This window comes from Diadema antillarum, unplaced genomic scaffold (assembly GCF_040938485.1).
Source record: "Diadema antillarum isolate AM-2024a unplaced genomic scaffold, OU_Dant_1.0 seq00001920_RagTag, whole genome shotgun sequence".
Taxonomy (NCBI): Eukaryota; Metazoa; Echinodermata; class Echinoidea; order Diadematoida; family Diadematidae; genus Diadema; species Diadema antillarum.
Window position 1 is genome coordinate 1 of NW_027272583.1, and position 17,240 is coordinate 17,240.

Genomic DNA, 17,240 nt, shown 5'->3' on the forward strand with positions numbered 1-17,240 from the left:
GGCCTTTTTCCTCCAACGGCCCCCTTCGCACTGACTCCTTCCCTCGTGGAGTCTGCTGAAGGTTCTCGAAGCTCTCTCTAAAAGACCCTTTGAGCCTCTCACTGAGGCATCCCTCAGAGATCTCACTGTTTTTCTGTTGTCTTCTGTCCCCGAGGACAAAATTAGGTGTCCCGTTCGGGCACTAAAGTGGCAGGGTGATCAACTCTTCATCATCACTAAAGAGCCCTTCATACCTGCCGCGCTTGACACCATCTCCACATGGATTGTGGCGGCGATCAAAGCCGCAGGCCTTACGGCTCTCTTCGCCAATACCACGCCGCGTGCCCATGACACTTGTGGCATCAGTGCCTCCTGGCACTCTTTGACGGCGTCCCCCTCGAGGACATCCAGTCAGCAGCCTACTGGTCCCCCTCAAACACCTTCACCTCTTTCTATTTGAAGGACATACCCGCCTCTTCTGCGTCCTCTTCCGCGTCAATACTGATGATGATTCAATGGCGGTCTCCCGCTCACTGCATGCGTGCGCGCCAGGCGCAAGTGACTGTTTTTGTTTTAGTTTCTTTGTGCTTATAGGCTCTCGGGTTTCTTCGGCCTAGCCTTAAGAATAGCATACTTTTGAGAGACAGGCGGCAAGTTGTATCTCGTAGATAAGAGAATCACTACTGATTCTCCTGATCAACAGAGTATTATGCATTTCAAAGGATACTATCTATCAACTACGTGTAGCTTTATACGGTACATTACGGTTGTGGAGTTTTTATTGCAAAAATGCTCATTCTTTTTCATTCACACATCAATCACTTTGCTGCATGTTTAAAGCACATCTCTGATACATCCATGATGCATAATTTGCATCTTCCCATTTGTTTGTTGGTTTGTTTTTTTGTTTCTTGGTGACCCTGTCCTGTTCCTGTTCCCCTCAAGATACTGGCGCAACCTGAAGTTTGGCCTGCAGAGCCGCAAGGAGAAGAAATACTATGAGCTGATGATCTACGAATACCGCGACATTACCATGTTGCGCCTCCTGGAAGCCTTCATGGAGTCGGCCCCTCAGCTGGTTCTCCAGGTGTACATCATGGTTGAGACAGAGGAGCTCTACTGGCTCACAGGTCAGCAGCAATCGAGATCCACGCCTTCTTGCAATTTCTCTCTTTCCTACACAATCGATGTATATTTGTCTCAGACATTTGATAATAATAATAACATTAGTGATAATAAGGTCTTATTTACCCAGGGTAGCCTCCTCAGTGCTGCCACTGCTCTACCAGAGGGCGCTGCCATTATTAATACTCCAGCGTTGCCAGGTACCCATACACCTGGGTCAAGAGAGACACGATGGGTTGAAACATCTTGTCCAAGGACGTGAGCACTGGGCGGGATTCAAATTCAGGGTCTTCCAAGCAGGAGTCTGGGGGTCTTATCCACTATGCCACAGTGTTTACTTAAATATGCTGTATGTGCAGTCTGTTTCTCAATGGCTTTGTCATCACAAATTTTGTGAGGTGAACAGTACTCACAAAAATATTGTCTCCCATGAGACTAACATGTTGCATATTGTTCCCAAGGTGAGGATATCACTTTCTTTTCTCTTGAAAAGGATTATATTTGTTTTCTTTTAATATTCTGTCACTGCAGTACCACAGGCAGAAATTTCATGCAAGTTCCAATTCGCGAACAATATTTTCCAAAGAAAATATATATGATACTACGTGTAGTTATACAGTACAGTGCACTCCTGTTATGACAAAATTAATATTCATGTCCGAAAAGTATTTACTGTTTGTCTTTATAAATACTGTCTTTGTTTGGATATAACAAAATTTCCATTTAATGAAAGAAACTGCAGGTCAAGAGGATATTGTTACAATGGGAGCTGTCTGTATTGTATTCATGTAAAATTCCCAAAGAAGCATTTTTTATGCCTCCGCCACGAAGTGGTGCCGGAGGCATTATGTTTTCGGGTTGTCCGTCCGTCTGTACGTCCATGCTTACGTCCGTCTGCCTTCGTTTATGCGATAACTTGAGTAATATTGACTGGAATTTTACCAAACTTGGTCCAAGTATAAAGTATGATAGTGGAATTACTTGTGTAGATTTTGGGTGAAATCGGCCAAAGTTCAACGGTCAAGGTCAAGGTCAAATCATGAAATTGTATCCGTTTATGCGATAACTCAAGACTGGATTGAGCAAATTTCACCAAACTTTGTCTGAGGATGATGTATGATGGGACAATTACTTGATTAGTTTGTTAGGGAAATCGGACAGAGGTCAAAGGTCAAAGATCAAGGTCAAATCCTAAAATTTATCTGTTTAAGTGATAACTCAAAACTGGATGAAGCAGCTTTCGCCAAACTTGGTCCAAGGATGTTGTATGATGGGGCAATTAGTTGAGTAGATTTTAGTGACATTGGCAAGAGGTCAAAGGTCAAAAGGTCAAGGTCAAATGCTAAAAATGTTCCTATTTACCCCATATCTATGCAATGCCCGAAGGTATTTTCTTGAAACTTAGTGTAGACATGTACTACTGCGTAAAGATTTTCCAGAGAGAGTTTCATGTTATAAGGTCAAAGGTCAAAACGTCAACTTATAGGTTAGGTGAAAATGTTGCAATATCACTTTTCTCGCAAATGGTTCAGTGTATCTTCATGGAACTTGGTACATGCGCATGCACTGACTGGCAGGGATTATCTAGGGAATTTAGGGGTCATGGGTCAATAGTCAGGGGTCAAAGGTCAAGGTCAACTCCTCAAAACTTTGCTATTTCCCTCATATACTAGTATATGCAATGCTTGCATTATTAGTTTTAAAACTTAATATATACATGTATTACCTAATGGAGATTCTCCTGGAAATTTCCAGCCAGAAGGTCAAAGGTTAAGGGTCAAAGGCCAGGTTTAAATGCAAAAAAAAAAATATTTTGTTCTGTAATTACACTCTTTCTTCATACCTTGAAAATCACTCAATGCATAAACTTGTAAAAGGGTCGGTCAGAAGTCACGTAAAAATTCTCAATTCCCCCAAAATGTGTACCTGCACTCTTAGACAATTATAGCAAACCCAGTTCGAAGAAAGTGAACATTCAAGATATTTCTGACAAACCTGTCATTTCAGTATTTTGCCAGTTATGTAAAACTGTCATCACCCATTATGAAGACATTGTACTATACACCCATTTTGAGAATCATGCATTATGGCGGAGGCATATTTCTAGTTTTAATACTTAAGTAATTGATTGAAATCTTTGCAGCAAGAATTGACTCATTTGTCTACTGAAACTGCAGGAACGTGATGCCCAGTTGTATTGATGATTAATAGTTTCACTCAGTTTGCTATGATTTGTGTTCCACAGCTGCCTCTGCTCTGGTTTCGCTGTCGTCACTGGCATGGGCCTTAGAAGCATACCACAAGGCTCTGCGAGATTCCTGCACCGACCTGAAGAACATCACATACGTTGCTGTGGCATTGCGTATGGCTTGGAGGTTCTTTACGATTACATCCCGCGTCATCGCCATGGCCCTCTTTGCCGCCATCTATGAGTGGTGGATATTCGTGGTGGCCGGCGTCCACTGGTTGGTCATCACAGTGTGGCTGGTCTGGCAGAAGACATCCTTCTGCGACACCAAATTTGAGGAGGTCCTGTTTGACTGTGTCATGGGCTTCATCCACATCTTCTGTTTCTTCAATGTCAAGGAGGGCACCACGCGATACCGTGCCCTGCTCTTTTACGCTATCATCTTCGTGGAGAATACTGTCATGTTCGGGCTGTGGTACAGCTACCAGGAATCACAGGAGCAGATATACGGCTTGCCGGCACTCGTGTTTGTCTGGGGCGGCTTCTGCGTGGGCATCTTCCTCATGGTGTTGTACTACCGGTTCTGTCACCCCAAAGGGCAGCTGCCGTATTGCATCTCACCCACCTGTGGTGGGGAGAGTCCAGACACTGTAACGTCAGACAAAGGGGATTACACCCATGCTTTAAGAGCTGGTGCAAATGATCAAAGGCATCAGACAATTGTATTGGAGAAACCTCCAGATGTGAAGACTGAACTGGTGGAATTACAGCCATTACACATAGATCACTACCAGACAAACCACCAGTTGAGAGGAGAGGAAGAAGAGGATGAAGGGGATGGTATTATCAGCCCAAGAGCTCATATAGATGATCAAACACATGAAGTGAGCCGTGTCAACCTTTTCTCTTACAAGAGCCGAAGATACATTCATCCAGATCTCCTTCCCGAGCCTAGATGTAAGATTGAGAGCAGCATAGTCCACAAACCTCCCTGCTCAACTCCAGTACCTACCCCTAAGACACAGCCTGAAACCAAAGACACGTATGCAGTACGAGGGGTAGATGGGCAAGTTACAACGCAAACTGTTTCTGAAAACACATTGTAAAACCATTTCCGGTGTGATGCTCATCAGCCATTTCCATTATGATGCTCATCAGCCATTTACTGTTTGTTTTTGTCAAACTTGCTACTGTGCATGACAAGTGCGATGCTGTAATCACATGTCTGAAATAAGTTCACTGATGTGCCAGTGTTGATGGACGTTTGAATTTGCGATTCAGATGTCTTCAAGCACCAGAAATACCAGCAAAGAGTTATTTTGTTGTATCCTTTGTGTCTGTAAGCTTGTTCATACTGTGAGTACATGACTTATACATGACTGAATTATAGTATTGTGTGTCAATATATGGTATACAGGGCTGGTGGAACCAGGAGCTGGGGGGGGGGGGGCCTTCCACCATACAAAGGAATACGTAGAGGTATCCCACTTTGGCCCCCCCCCCCCCACTTTTTTTACCCCGGAAGTGCTCAAGTAGCACTAGAAAGAAATAGAAAGCTGAAGAAACCCGGAAGAAGTGGCGCCAGGAGTTGCGCTGAAGCCTTTTTTTTTTTTTTTTTTTTGCTTGTTAGCTCATGAAACACAGAAGTGGGCCCCTACTTTTTAAAACATGGTGCCAGCATGTTATATATGTGTCATATTTTTGTGGAATTCCCAAAGAAGCTATGGAATTGGTGTCTTGTTTGTGTGTGTGTGAATGAGATTTTTGTGTCGGCCATACACATACAGTCCTACCAGAGAAACAAATGTCACAGTTTTATTGATTCATGAGCTAAGAATAATGAGAGTCAGCACAAAGCCGAAGAATAATAGGGGCTTTTGGTCATAAGACATCCTTGTGTTTATGAGCAATGAAGATTCCTGTTGAAGTGTCAGTGACGGACAAGTAATTCTTGTGGAACTCACAATAATGTGGTCATTATCGCTTTCCTGACATTGAAATCCATGTTTATGGAAAAATGTGTGTGTGTGTGTGTGTATGTGTGTGTGTGCATTTGTGTATTAAAGTGTACATGCTGCATATAATCTCCTATCCTTTGACAATGGCTACAGGAGACTGCTGATTTAATCTTCATTGTACCCCCGCCACACATAGTGTGAAGGGGGCATAGGAATCACCGTGATGTTGGTCGGGCGGGCGGTCGGACGGTCTGTTGCAAAATCTTGCGTCACGAACTCCTCGTACAGTTTTGAAGCAATTTAAATGAAACTTGGGGTAAATGATGATATTGAGGTATAGATGTGCAAGACACGATGCGTTGCCATGGTAACCATAATTTTACCGAAACCTTGTGGTTCCATAGTATTTAAGCAATCAATTTCAAAATTGGTATCTATGATGATCTATAGGTGTAGTTATGCAAGACACTCTTTGTATTTGTATCGGACAAAGCGTTGCCATGGTAACCGCATGTTTTCTTTGAAATCTTGTGGAGGGAACAACTTCCACTATTTTGAAGCAATTGAAATCAAATTTGGTAGGCAGTATGGCCTTGAGGCACAGATGTGGAACACATAATTTTTGTGTTTGTCGGACAAAGCATTGCCATGGTAACCATAATTTTACCAAAACCTTGTGGATTGAATAACTTCCACATCATTCAAGCAATTAAGGTCAAATTTAGTATGTATGATGATCGGGAGGTGTAGTTACGCAAAACACCAATGTGTTAATGTAAGAAAAATGTGTTGCCATGGTAACCACTCATTTTTGTATCAAATTGAACCATTTAATCTATAAAGGTGAAATTTGGTGTGTATGATGGTCTTTAAGTGTAGTCGTGGAAAATGTCCTTTCTATTTGTATCGGACAATGCGTTACCATGGTAACCAGTTTTTTTTTTTTATATCCTGTGGAGTGAACTTCTTCCACAGTTTTCAAGCAATTGAAACCAAATTTGGTAGGCATTATGGCCCTGAGGTATAGATGTGGAACACATAATTTGTGTGTTTGTCACAAACCATTGCCATGGTAACCACAATTTTACCAAAACCTTGCAGATCGAATATTTTTTCTATCATTCAAGCAATTAAAGTCAAATTTAGTATGTATCACGATCTAGAAGTGTAGTTTTGTAAGACACTAATGTGTTAGTTTAAGGAAAATGTGTTGCCATGGTAACCACTCATTTTTGTATCAAAATAAACCAAGCTATGAAGGTCAAATTTGGTGTGTATGATGGTCTTCAAGTGTAGTGATGCTGGGGGAAAGCATGTTTCCATTTGCTGTAAGTTTTATACTCAGTGTCAACTCTGTAATTGTACAGTAAACTAAAATTATTCTGTTTCCAATTCGACGAGTGCTCAAACTTGGTATTAACCTCATTGCCCTCATGAGATCACATACTTTAAAGAAACACTAGGGGCGGGGGTATTAATCACCTTCAGTGATAATTCTAGTTCCTCATGATACTAGTGCATCATATGAATATCTTCCATGGTGCCATAGTAACCTGTTTAATATTATGACTGATAAATCTTAGTCTTAAACACCTACAAAACATTGTTTGAAAAGGGATGACGGGTGTGTAGTTTAGGGGACACACAATTTGATATCAAATATTTCATATGTACCTGTGAAAGGTGGCATGTATGAAATAGTTTAGTTAAAGCCCAAACAAAGTTCTGGTACGCCTGCAAAAGTTGTCAAATTTCGCTCCCAAATGTGAACGTATGCTTAGGAAATGTGCAGGATAACGATGTTATGACAAGATATTCGATGGGTAACGACGAAAATGCGAAATATTAACAAAAAAGGTTCAGTCTCGGTACTAACCCGAACGGGGTCAGGCTAAACTCGGACTCGGTGATAACTCGGCTTCGCTTTGACGGCGGGATTAGTTGTAATGGTTGTCCCTCTGATTGTACAGTGTTGTCCTATGAGAGCGGCCTGTATAAACTAGCGCTTCGTGTTCTGGCTACTCGCAGTAATGGTCCGAGTTGCTACAACGCGCGCATCAAAAACCTCTTTTGCGCGCATGCAGAATTAGTGTGCGCCTATCAAGCACCTCTAAAACAATCAAAGGCGTTTAATAAACAACAACAAAAACTCCAAAGACCGCGCGTCTCAGCAACTGAGCTGAAGACCGCGCGCTGTCATTTTTGTTTTGTTTGTACAGGATTACGTTAGCACGCATTTTCCTGTCCATTCAGTTAGGCCTCATTTGGTATATTATGCAGTGGCCAGTAGAATGTGGCGATCACGAACTGCGTGTGAATTGTCTGAAGTAGGGTCGAATTTTTCTCGAGACCGAGTTAGTCTGGAGCCTTCTAGAATAAAAGTCGGTTTTCCTACTATTATTATTTTTCTCAAAATACTCCAAACCGACTCATCATTCCGGCAAACCGCGTCAGCCAGGTAAGTTTCTTAGTGGACTCTTTCGATATATTGCAAGAAAAAATGAAATGGTGCTAGACGGGTTCTCAAGCACTTACCGAAACTTAGTTTTCACTTTAACTGCCAGTCTTTCCTAAACATGCTCGTGTGGTAGTGGGACATTTTGTTATGTTTGCCCATGGGCAGAACATTCTGTTATAATGTGTATGAATAGACAAAGAGAGGTCAGCTCTTAAATATCATAATCACATAGTGGTGGGCCATACTTATACAGCTTTCCCCTGAGGAGAAGGGCATTTTCTCCAATGGGAGATCATTATTGTATTGAACTGCCAAATGAGTGAAGCAGTGCTTTTATGACCTACAACAGTTAAACACATCTTACAACATGGACTGCAGGTAAACAGTGCAAGTATTGAAACTGAGGGCATGTTCAATGGTGATCTGTGAAAATTGCCAGTGCGAAAAATTATGTGTATAGTATGTGTATTACTCTCAGAGTTCTTTGACTTGCCCTTATGATGTACAACTATGGCAGTGATGATGACTTTTGCTGTGAATTTATCGACTGAATGTTCTAACCTTACGGTTCAAAATCCTTCTAAGAAGAGATAAGTGTTCAAAAGACCAACTGCTTTGTGTGATTGGACTCATAACCTTCTTCAGTAGCATGAGTTGTCCTTTGAGGCAGAACATTCTGTATGTTGCCTACACCATGAGTCTTTATTTCCGTAATGTTGCATTTCTTGATGCATTGGTCTGATTTGATCATACACATTATGATTTCTTTGTTGCTTAAGAGAAAAAATAATACTCATTGTAATCCATATTCAGTAACACAAAACCATGAATACCTCAAGATATGCTATCATATTCCAATGTACGAGGCTGGACAACAGAAGTTGACTACGCATTATATGCAAGATATTATTTCAGCTGAAGCAATGTGCTTGCACAAATGTGGATTATCTTTTTGTTTGTTTAGACTATCAATTTTCTATTTTAAATATCTACTTTCATGGGTGTAACATTTCTTATAGATATTTCACCAAGAGCTGTCTTTGAAAGTGAATTCTTCTTGTAGATACTTTCTACACTGTAAATTTAGTTTGTTCTATGTCAACCCGTTCAGCAAACAATTTGAGGATGGAGTGAATGGTAATGAAACAATATTGTACTAACATTTATTTTGGAAAAATGTTCTGTGTGCATTTAGTTGGTCCTATAAGTTAACACCCTTCAAACTCATTGTATTACAACTGTTTGTGTCTTGTGGCAGTATTCCTCTGCTTATATTTCAGATTTGGCAAATGTTTAAAGGCATTTTGACTTTTCATGCCAAAACAACACAGAAAAAAAAAGAGAGAAAGAAAGGAATTGATGAGAGCAAAATTAACTGAGTGAGATCTACGTTGTACAGTGTGCTTTGTTTTTCAATTCTCCAGCATATTACCTATGATTCTGTTAACAGTGATTAGTCAAGTTTGAGTGCTTGGGTTAATAATTACCAGAATCTCACAGTGTATCTTACATTATCAGGGCCTTGAACATGAGGCTATTTTCATCGCCATACTAATACAACATGTGGTTATCGGTTTCAAGATATCATGGGTTAAGCAAACAACTCAACAGCACTGTACTGTTCAGAGAACTCAACCCACACTGTATGTGAAGGCAGGTACAATGTACATGAACTGCATGACTTGTGATACGGTACTCATAAGCTGCAGTTAGATAGAGAAGAGGTGAATGAATACTGGGAAGGATTACAGTGTACTAAGATGTCAATTCTATTTCTCGGATTAATCAGTCAGCAGTTATTCTACTGTAGTCTGTGGCATACGATGTACAGCTAGTTTGTCTGCTGTGTTTTTGAAGTCTGTCTCGCTATTGTGTTTGTGTCCATGTGAGAAATGTGCAGTCTCTCACTGTCTGAGTAAGTCATTGATTCACATAGAAGTGCCCTGGGACACGAAGAAACTTAATTTCTTTGCTCAATGTCAGGAGGAAGAAAGTGGCATTTAGATGTGGTAGAAGAGTGTTGCAGTGGGGACTCCTTGTTTCCGAAACGTGATTGCTCCAACTAGCTAGCAGACCTCTTGAGATCAATTATTGATGGCCTGCAGATACAACACAATTCTTTGGGCATATAACATAAAAAGTGGACAGTAGTTATTGCCTAGGTCTTGTCTCAGGCAAGTCATGAAGAGAACATGAAATGCATGTTCAAGGAAAACTGCAGTTGTCAACACTGAACCAGCTGACAGCAGAGAGAAACATCATGCAAAAGTCAGTCCCTAGTTTCTAACAGGATCAATCGTAGAGGGTTTACTGGCTCCTGTTTGGGTGAGCCTGGCATTGCCACAACGATGGATACCACTGATATTGGGTATGCACGGCGCAAGGCACCGTTGCAGGGGAATGGCAACAGCTGCTCTGAGACCACAAAGGCGGAGGAGAGCGATGGGTCCGGTTGCCTCGTCTGCATCAAGGAAGACCACTTCACCATATTGAACGTCATCTTCATGCTCAGCGGGATGATTCTTTATGTTGCCGACATTGTGACCGATCTCCTCGTGGGGGTGCAGTATTTCCGCAGTGACCATTACTTGTGGAGCATCATGACCTTCCTCTTCGTGCTCATCCCATCTCTCATCCTCCAGTATTTTAGCTTCAGGTGGTTCGTCTCCGACTTGGAGAAAGATTCCGACCACAAGGATAAAGGCCTGGCAGGGGGGCTGGTGTGCTGGTGTGATTGGCTAGCTACGCATGTTCTCCAGCTTGGTGCACTGAAAAGGTAAGAGCAAAAAGGGAGTAAAGCTATTCTTCACTACATCCCAACATAATATTTGTTTGTTGTAGTTTTTTTTTTGGTCTTTATTTTGCCTCTGCCCCGTAGGATGCAGGAGGCATTAAATGTTTTTGGCTTTTGTGGTCATTCAAATGTTACTGTTAAAGTTACCTTGGATGTCATTTTGTTACCGTGAACGTAGCCTGAAACAAGTCCAATGGAACGTTAATGACATTTGTCTTCATGGATGGAATTCACTTGGAAACTACCCTGTGTGCAGAGAACTTGCAGTATAATCTTGTAGTCGGTTGTCAAGATGAATGAGCGTCATCATAATGTAAATGAGTTTCATCGAAGGGGCCTTTACTTATATGGCACATAACCGTATAGTGATTGCAGTAGTTCAAAGCAGAGCTTCAACTTCCTGCAGCAGTCGAATTGCTGTAGTCTTGTCTCCAGTCATTTGGATGTATATCAAACCATATTTGAAAATAATGAAGCATTCCTCGTCAGATGAAGCTGGTGTTTACTGGCACAACATTGCTTAATATGAGAGAGAGAGAGAGAGAGAGAGAGAGGGAGGGAGAGAGAGAGAGATGCAGAGAGAGAGAGAGAGATGCACTGAACCAGCATTTAGACAGTGCAAAGTGATTTGTAGCAACGTGATTTTCTGTATATGTAAAAAACAAAACTCTTGAAGGTAGACTAGGCACAAGCCAGAGGTTTGAAGAAAAAAGTATGTATTGCAGCAGATTACAACTGACTGCAGCTGTGTCTAGTGCATGGCTAGTCTTGGGATTATGATTGCACTGAATGCCATCAATCACAACTATGTTTCATTTGAGGCGAAAGCTTCAAATTGCATGCTCAAGAAAAGCTGTGATTACTTTAGCCTGTTACTTTAGTCCCCAGTTTTTAATACTCGAACAGGCATCGATGGGGAATGCATGTTATAGCAAAATCAGCTTGTCCTCAACGGGTTAAAGAGCCCGCGTACAATGTATAGTGATGGATGACCCTGTAATTACAAACTTACTTGTCATTGCTGAGCACATTTGCAATGTGTCTATATGATGTTGTGTGCTACAACAGTAACTTTGACTTATTATAGAATTAGAAAGATATCAACAGAGTATTTGCATTTTTCATATTAAAGGGACTGTTCAGTACAGGTTGAGGTGGGGAGTCATGTTTTGAACATTCTTAAGTGAGATAATGAGAAACCTCTTATGAAATATGAAAGAGCATGTAATTTTAAGAAGGATTCAACGTTTATTTGATGAAAATTGGTTTTCAAATGGCTGAGATATATGTATCCAAAAAAGTGCTAATAATAAAAGGCGACATGCCACAACTTTATTAGGATCTCTTTGTTTCACGTTGTTTTTGGATATCTCAGCCATTTCAAAACCGATTTTCATCGAATAAACTTTTGATACCCCTTAGAATCGCATGCTCTTTGGCATCTCATACAGTTGTAGAGTGGTTTCTGAATATCTCGCAAAATGTTAAAAGCTAAATCCTCACCTCGACCAGAACTGTACACACCCTTTAAAGATACTTCGTTTATCCAGGGAGGTGAGAGGAAAAGGAGTGGGCACTGGATTAGTGTCTTTTGAACCATCCTCGGAGCCGCACTCCCCAAGAGACCACTCCACTAACTAGATTACTGCCGCTTGGCCGCACAGTGCACATGCGCAATCCTTGTCAACAGGCTGGTGGGTCTCACCCCTCCCTGGCCAGAACCTGGATTACTCCACGTGGTACTGGATGGGTGGTGTGTACTGGTGCATTACTGGTGCATTTCAACTCATTGCTGTGCCTGCAAACAGGGAGGTGAGTGTCTCACCTCCCTGCTGCAAACAACACTGGTGCATTGTGATGTGCAGTGAACTGGTTGCATGGTCACATTTTGAATTTTGCAGCTATAGTATTCAAGGTATTATAATTTATGTGCATTTACATGTCCATGTACTATAAAATTTCTTGGGAACAAATGTACCGGTACTTTGCATGCTATTATGGTGAAATAACTTTTACATGAAATGGAAACAAATTAACACAGACTTATAAACATTTAATAATAATGACTAGCAGCACCAACAATAATATACTGATTGTAAGAATATGAAGGAAACATGAACAGCTGAGTAGTGGAACACAGGCCCTAATAATGTCTGATGATAATAATAATTTTAATACCAAGCTAGCACAGAAAATACCAACCACAACAGCAACAACCATCATAAAAATATCCATTCAGCTTTCAAATAAGAATAAAACAAAAACAGAGAGACAGACAAAAAAAAAAGCGCCATGGTGAATATCTTATCAGGCATACAGTGATACAGGACATATGAGATAGTTCAGCTCTCACTGAACTCTCACATGTTTTCACCATACACCATGCAGGCAAGGAGGCAAGTTATTTCACCAAGATTAGGTCCTATAGTAGTCTCCATCATGAGCACTCTGTTGTAGATTCGAGCTCTTCTGCCTCAATATATCCCCAGCATACAACAAAAAACATTCAAATAGTGTTTTCATCCCCTGGAGAACTAAAATTGCTCACAAAAATATGTTAGTGGGACCAGAAAAAACATGTCTTGGCGGATGTACGCAAGTTTCCCAAAAAATATGACAAGAGAACCAACACGAGCGAACAATGAAGTGCAGTATCAGACTAAAGAAAAACCCCAACATCTGCTGATCTACAGGTGAATTTCGTCAGCACTAGTCAGGATTTACACTTGACATTGCGTCGTAATTTGATTAAGACAAGAACAAAACAATGGCTATTGTTAAACAGTTACATTGTCAAAACTCAACTTCTTCTTGGCCGATTTTCAAAATTTTTGTATCTATCGAGAGCTGAATTCTTAGACTAGCAGGTCCCAAGAGTATATGCCGTGTGAGCCTGCATAAAGAATGTAAAACCCTCATACACGTCCTTGTGAACACACACAAGTCAACTGGCCTGTCCATACTCCTAACGATAGAGGGCCAAATCACCGCGGCCCCGAGGATCGAACATCAAACAGCAGTGATAACGATCAGACTGACCTCGTTACGTAAGAGGTCGTTTACTTGTTCGTTGGGGCACTGATCCCTTGTAATCCTGTGTTGAGTGATAGGGAAAACCCTCAGGGCAGAGTGCCCACTCCTTTTTGTCTCACCTCCCTGGTTTATCAAACAGCTTAACCCTAACTTACCTGGGGGGGGGGCCATAATGGCCCCCCCCCTCGACGAATTCCGCGACCATTCCGGCGCGCAAAATTTTTTGACCGCGCCACTCGCTGACTTTTTACTTTCAGGTCTCGTGCAACTTTTGAGACCAAATTTGTCGCGCCCGGGCATACCGTTCCGAAGCCACGCCCCTTCAAAAAATTTTCGTCAACCCCAAAATTGCTCAAAAACGTGATTTTGTGTACAAAGTCAATACAAATTGTGTTTTTTCAATTAATTCATAGAAAAATTCATATTTTTAATCTTAATGGCTGAAATCAATTTATTTTAGTATAACTATGCTTCAAAAAATGTGTATGACAAATTCTGCTGAAAAAACAACAAAAACAAAAGTTGGAAAAAACAATGAAATACATAAAAATTGATAAAACAATAAAAAACATAAGAACTTAATTTTGATACTGAATTTTTTTTAATGCACAAATGTTCGGAATGTCACTAGGAATATTTACACCAAAAATCAGCATTCCATAAGCTTTTATAAGCCAATTACAGACGAAAATGAGGGTTTTTGCATATATTTGCATAATTAATTAATCTGAAATAGAAAATGCAAATTTTTTTAAAATTTAACTTTACAGTCTTGTAGATTACATCCGGCTTTATGTTCATGCAAAATTTTGCGGCGTTTGCGCAATCAACTGCCGAGATCTGAAGGGGGGGCCATAATGGCCCCCCCCCCCCCCCCCAGGAATTCAAGCTCACTAAATAGCCCAGGTAAGTTAGGGTTAATACCAGTATGTTACGCCTGTGGTCATTTACAGTGATGCAGATTCTTTCTATATCCCCACATCAGTCTCTTTTGCATTTTCATGTTTTCTTTTCTTCTCGATATCCCCTGTCCTGTTCCTGTTCCCCTCAAGGTACTGGCGCAACCTGAAGTTTGGCCTGCGGAGCCGCAAGGACAAGGCCTACTACGAGCTGATGATCTATGAGTACCTTGACATCACCATGCTTCGCCTCCTGGAAGCCTTCATGGAGTCGGCTCCACAGCTAGTTCTCCAGGTTTACATCATGGTTGAGACGGAGGAGCTCTACTGGCTCACAGGTCAGCAGGGATCGAGATCCACGTCCCCTTTTCACTTCTCTTTTTCGTACACAAATGATGTAGATTTGTCTCAACATTTCCTTTTCAAGAATGCTGTATTTGCAGTCTGTTTCTCAATGGCTTTATCATCACAATTTTTTTGTGAAGTGAACAGTATTCACAAAAATATTGCCTCCCGTTAGATAAACATGTAGTATATTGGTCCAAAGGTGAGGATTTCTCTTTCCTCTTGAAAAGGATGATACTTGTATCTTATTGTGTCACTGCAGTATCACTTGCAAAATTGTCTTGCATGTACCAATTTTCAAAAAATATTTTCTTGAGAAGGTATATCATGATAATGCATTGTTATGTTACAGTCCAGTGCGCATGACGAAGTGAATACTCAGGTCCCAAAAATGTTATCTGTATATCATTGTAAATACTCTATTTGTTTGGGTATAACAAGATTTCCATATAACAAAAGAAAACTGCAGGTCCAGAGGATGTTGTTTCGATGGGAGTTGCCTGTATTCATGCAATGCCCAAAGAAGATCTGCCACCTGTTATGATTTTTTTTCTCTCATAATTTACATTTATGTACATTGTAAGTATGTGCAGCAATAAATGACTCATTTGTCTAAACTGAAAATGTGGGAATAGCTCATAAAAACGATTTGTATAGTCTCAGTTCTCAGAAAACATCCCCAGAGGGCAATCACTTCCTGGCTAAATACTGGTCAGGGGTAAGGCTAGAGTAAAGATTAGGGTTAGGGTTAGGTTTAGGGTTGGGAGTTGGGGTTAGGGTTAGGATTAGGTTCAGTATTAGGATTAGGATTAGAGTCAAGGGAAGGGTCCAGGGTAATTGCCCAGGAGATAATTGCCCTAGACCCCTCAGAAAGTGTTGCACAAGTACAAAGTACAAAGGAGAATAAAGAAATGACTCCCAGGACTGATGCAAAATGGGAAAAGGAATTATCTTCTTTGAGCAAAAGTCTGATTTAAAATGGACACTGCATTTCTTTGTTCTAAATGCTGTGATATGGCAGTGCCATGTACAGCCTATCTGATGTCCAGTTGAATTAATGATTATAATCATGGTAATAATAATGATAGTTTTTCAATATCGGTACTCAGTTTGCCACGCTTTTATGTTCTATAGCTGCCTGTGCTCTGGTTTCACTGTCGTCGCTGGCATGGGCCTTGGAAGCGTACCACAAGGCTCTGCGAGATTCACGCACTGACCGGAAGAACATCACATACATTGCTATGGCATTGCGTATGGCTTGGAGGCTCTTCACGATTACATCCCGCGTCATTGCCATGGCCCTCTTTGCCGCCATCTACGAGTGGTGGATATTCGTGGTGGCTGGCGTCCACTGGTTGGTCATCACGGTGTGGCTGGTCTGGCTGTCCTTCTGCGGCACCAAATTTGAGGAGACGTCCTTCTGCGGCACCAAATTTGAGGAGGTCCTCTTCGACTGTGTCATGGGCTTCATCCATATTTTCTGCTTCTTCAATATCAAGGACGGCGCCACGCGATACCGTGCCCTGCTCTTCTACACTGTCATCTTCGTGGAGAATACTGTCATGTTCGGGCTGTGGTACAGCTACCAGGACTCGCGGGAGCAGATGTATGGTCTGCCGGCGCTTGTGTTCGTCTGGGGCGGCTTCTTCCTGGGCATCTTCCTCATGGCATTCTACTACCGGTTCTGTCACCCCAACGGGCAGCTGGCATACCGCATCTCACAAAACAAAAACAGTGGCGGGGAGAGTCCAGAAGCTGAATCTTCAGATGAAACAGATGTTGGCATCAATTCGAGAGCTGCTTCGTACCAAGTAAACCTTTTCTCTTACAAGAGCCGAAGAAACATTGATCCAGATCTCCTTCCCGAGCCTAGATGCAAAATTGAGAGCAGCATAGTTGGCAAACCTCCCTGCTCAACTCAAGTAACTACCCCCAAGATACAGCCTGAAATCATAGACACGTATGCAGTATGCAGGGAAAATGGCCAAGTCACAACGGAAAGAGGACACATCTCAGAGGACACATCAGTGTAAATCCATTTCCGTTATGATGCCGGCCAGCCACTTACTGTTTGTTTTTGTCAAACTTGCTGCTGCGCATGACAAGTGTGATGCTGTAATCATATGTCTAAAATAAGTTCACAGATGTGCCAGTGTTGATGGATGTTTGAATTTGTGATTCAGATGCCTTCAAGCGCCAAAATACCAGACAAGAGATAAATTATATCCTTTGAGACATGCTGCGAAAAGATACCTGCTCCCTGGGTGTGTCTATATAATGCACTATTCATACTGTGTGAGTACATGACTGTTCTAGAAACATTCTCATGTTTGTGTCGTACATGTACGTCATGTTCTGATGTTGATTCTGCTACTGCCCACCAGATTTCCATTGTTGATATCACCATCAAATCATACGTAGTATACAAATTGTATGTGTCATATTTTTGTGGAGTTTCCAA

At 41.4% G+C, this 17,240-nt stretch overlaps 2 protein-coding genes across 2 annotated transcripts; both read left to right on the plus strand.

Moving 5' to 3' along the window:
- Positions 1 to 927: 927 nt before the first annotated feature.
- Positions 928 to 4,426, plus strand: LOC139713168 (XK-related protein 4-like). The gene is made up of 2 exons (XM_071624916.1): positions 928 to 1,109; positions 3,350 to 4,426. The coding sequence occupies exons 1-2, from the start codon at positions 986 to 988 to the stop codon at positions 4,396 to 4,398; spliced, it is 1,173 nt and encodes a 390-aa protein (XP_071481017.1). The 5' UTR covers positions 928 to 985; the 3' UTR covers positions 4,399 to 4,426.
- Positions 4,427 to 10,056: 5,630 nt separating this feature from the next.
- On the plus strand, positions 10,057 to 17,013 carry LOC139713169 (XK-related protein 6-like). Its single transcript, XM_071624918.1, has 3 exons — positions 10,057 to 10,484; positions 14,588 to 14,772; positions 15,914 to 17,013. The coding sequence occupies exons 1-3, from the start codon at positions 10,057 to 10,059 to the stop codon at positions 16,810 to 16,812; spliced, it is 1,512 nt and encodes a 503-aa protein (XP_071481019.1). The 3' UTR covers positions 16,813 to 17,013.
- The last annotated feature ends 227 nt before the right edge of the window (positions 17,014 to 17,240 follow it).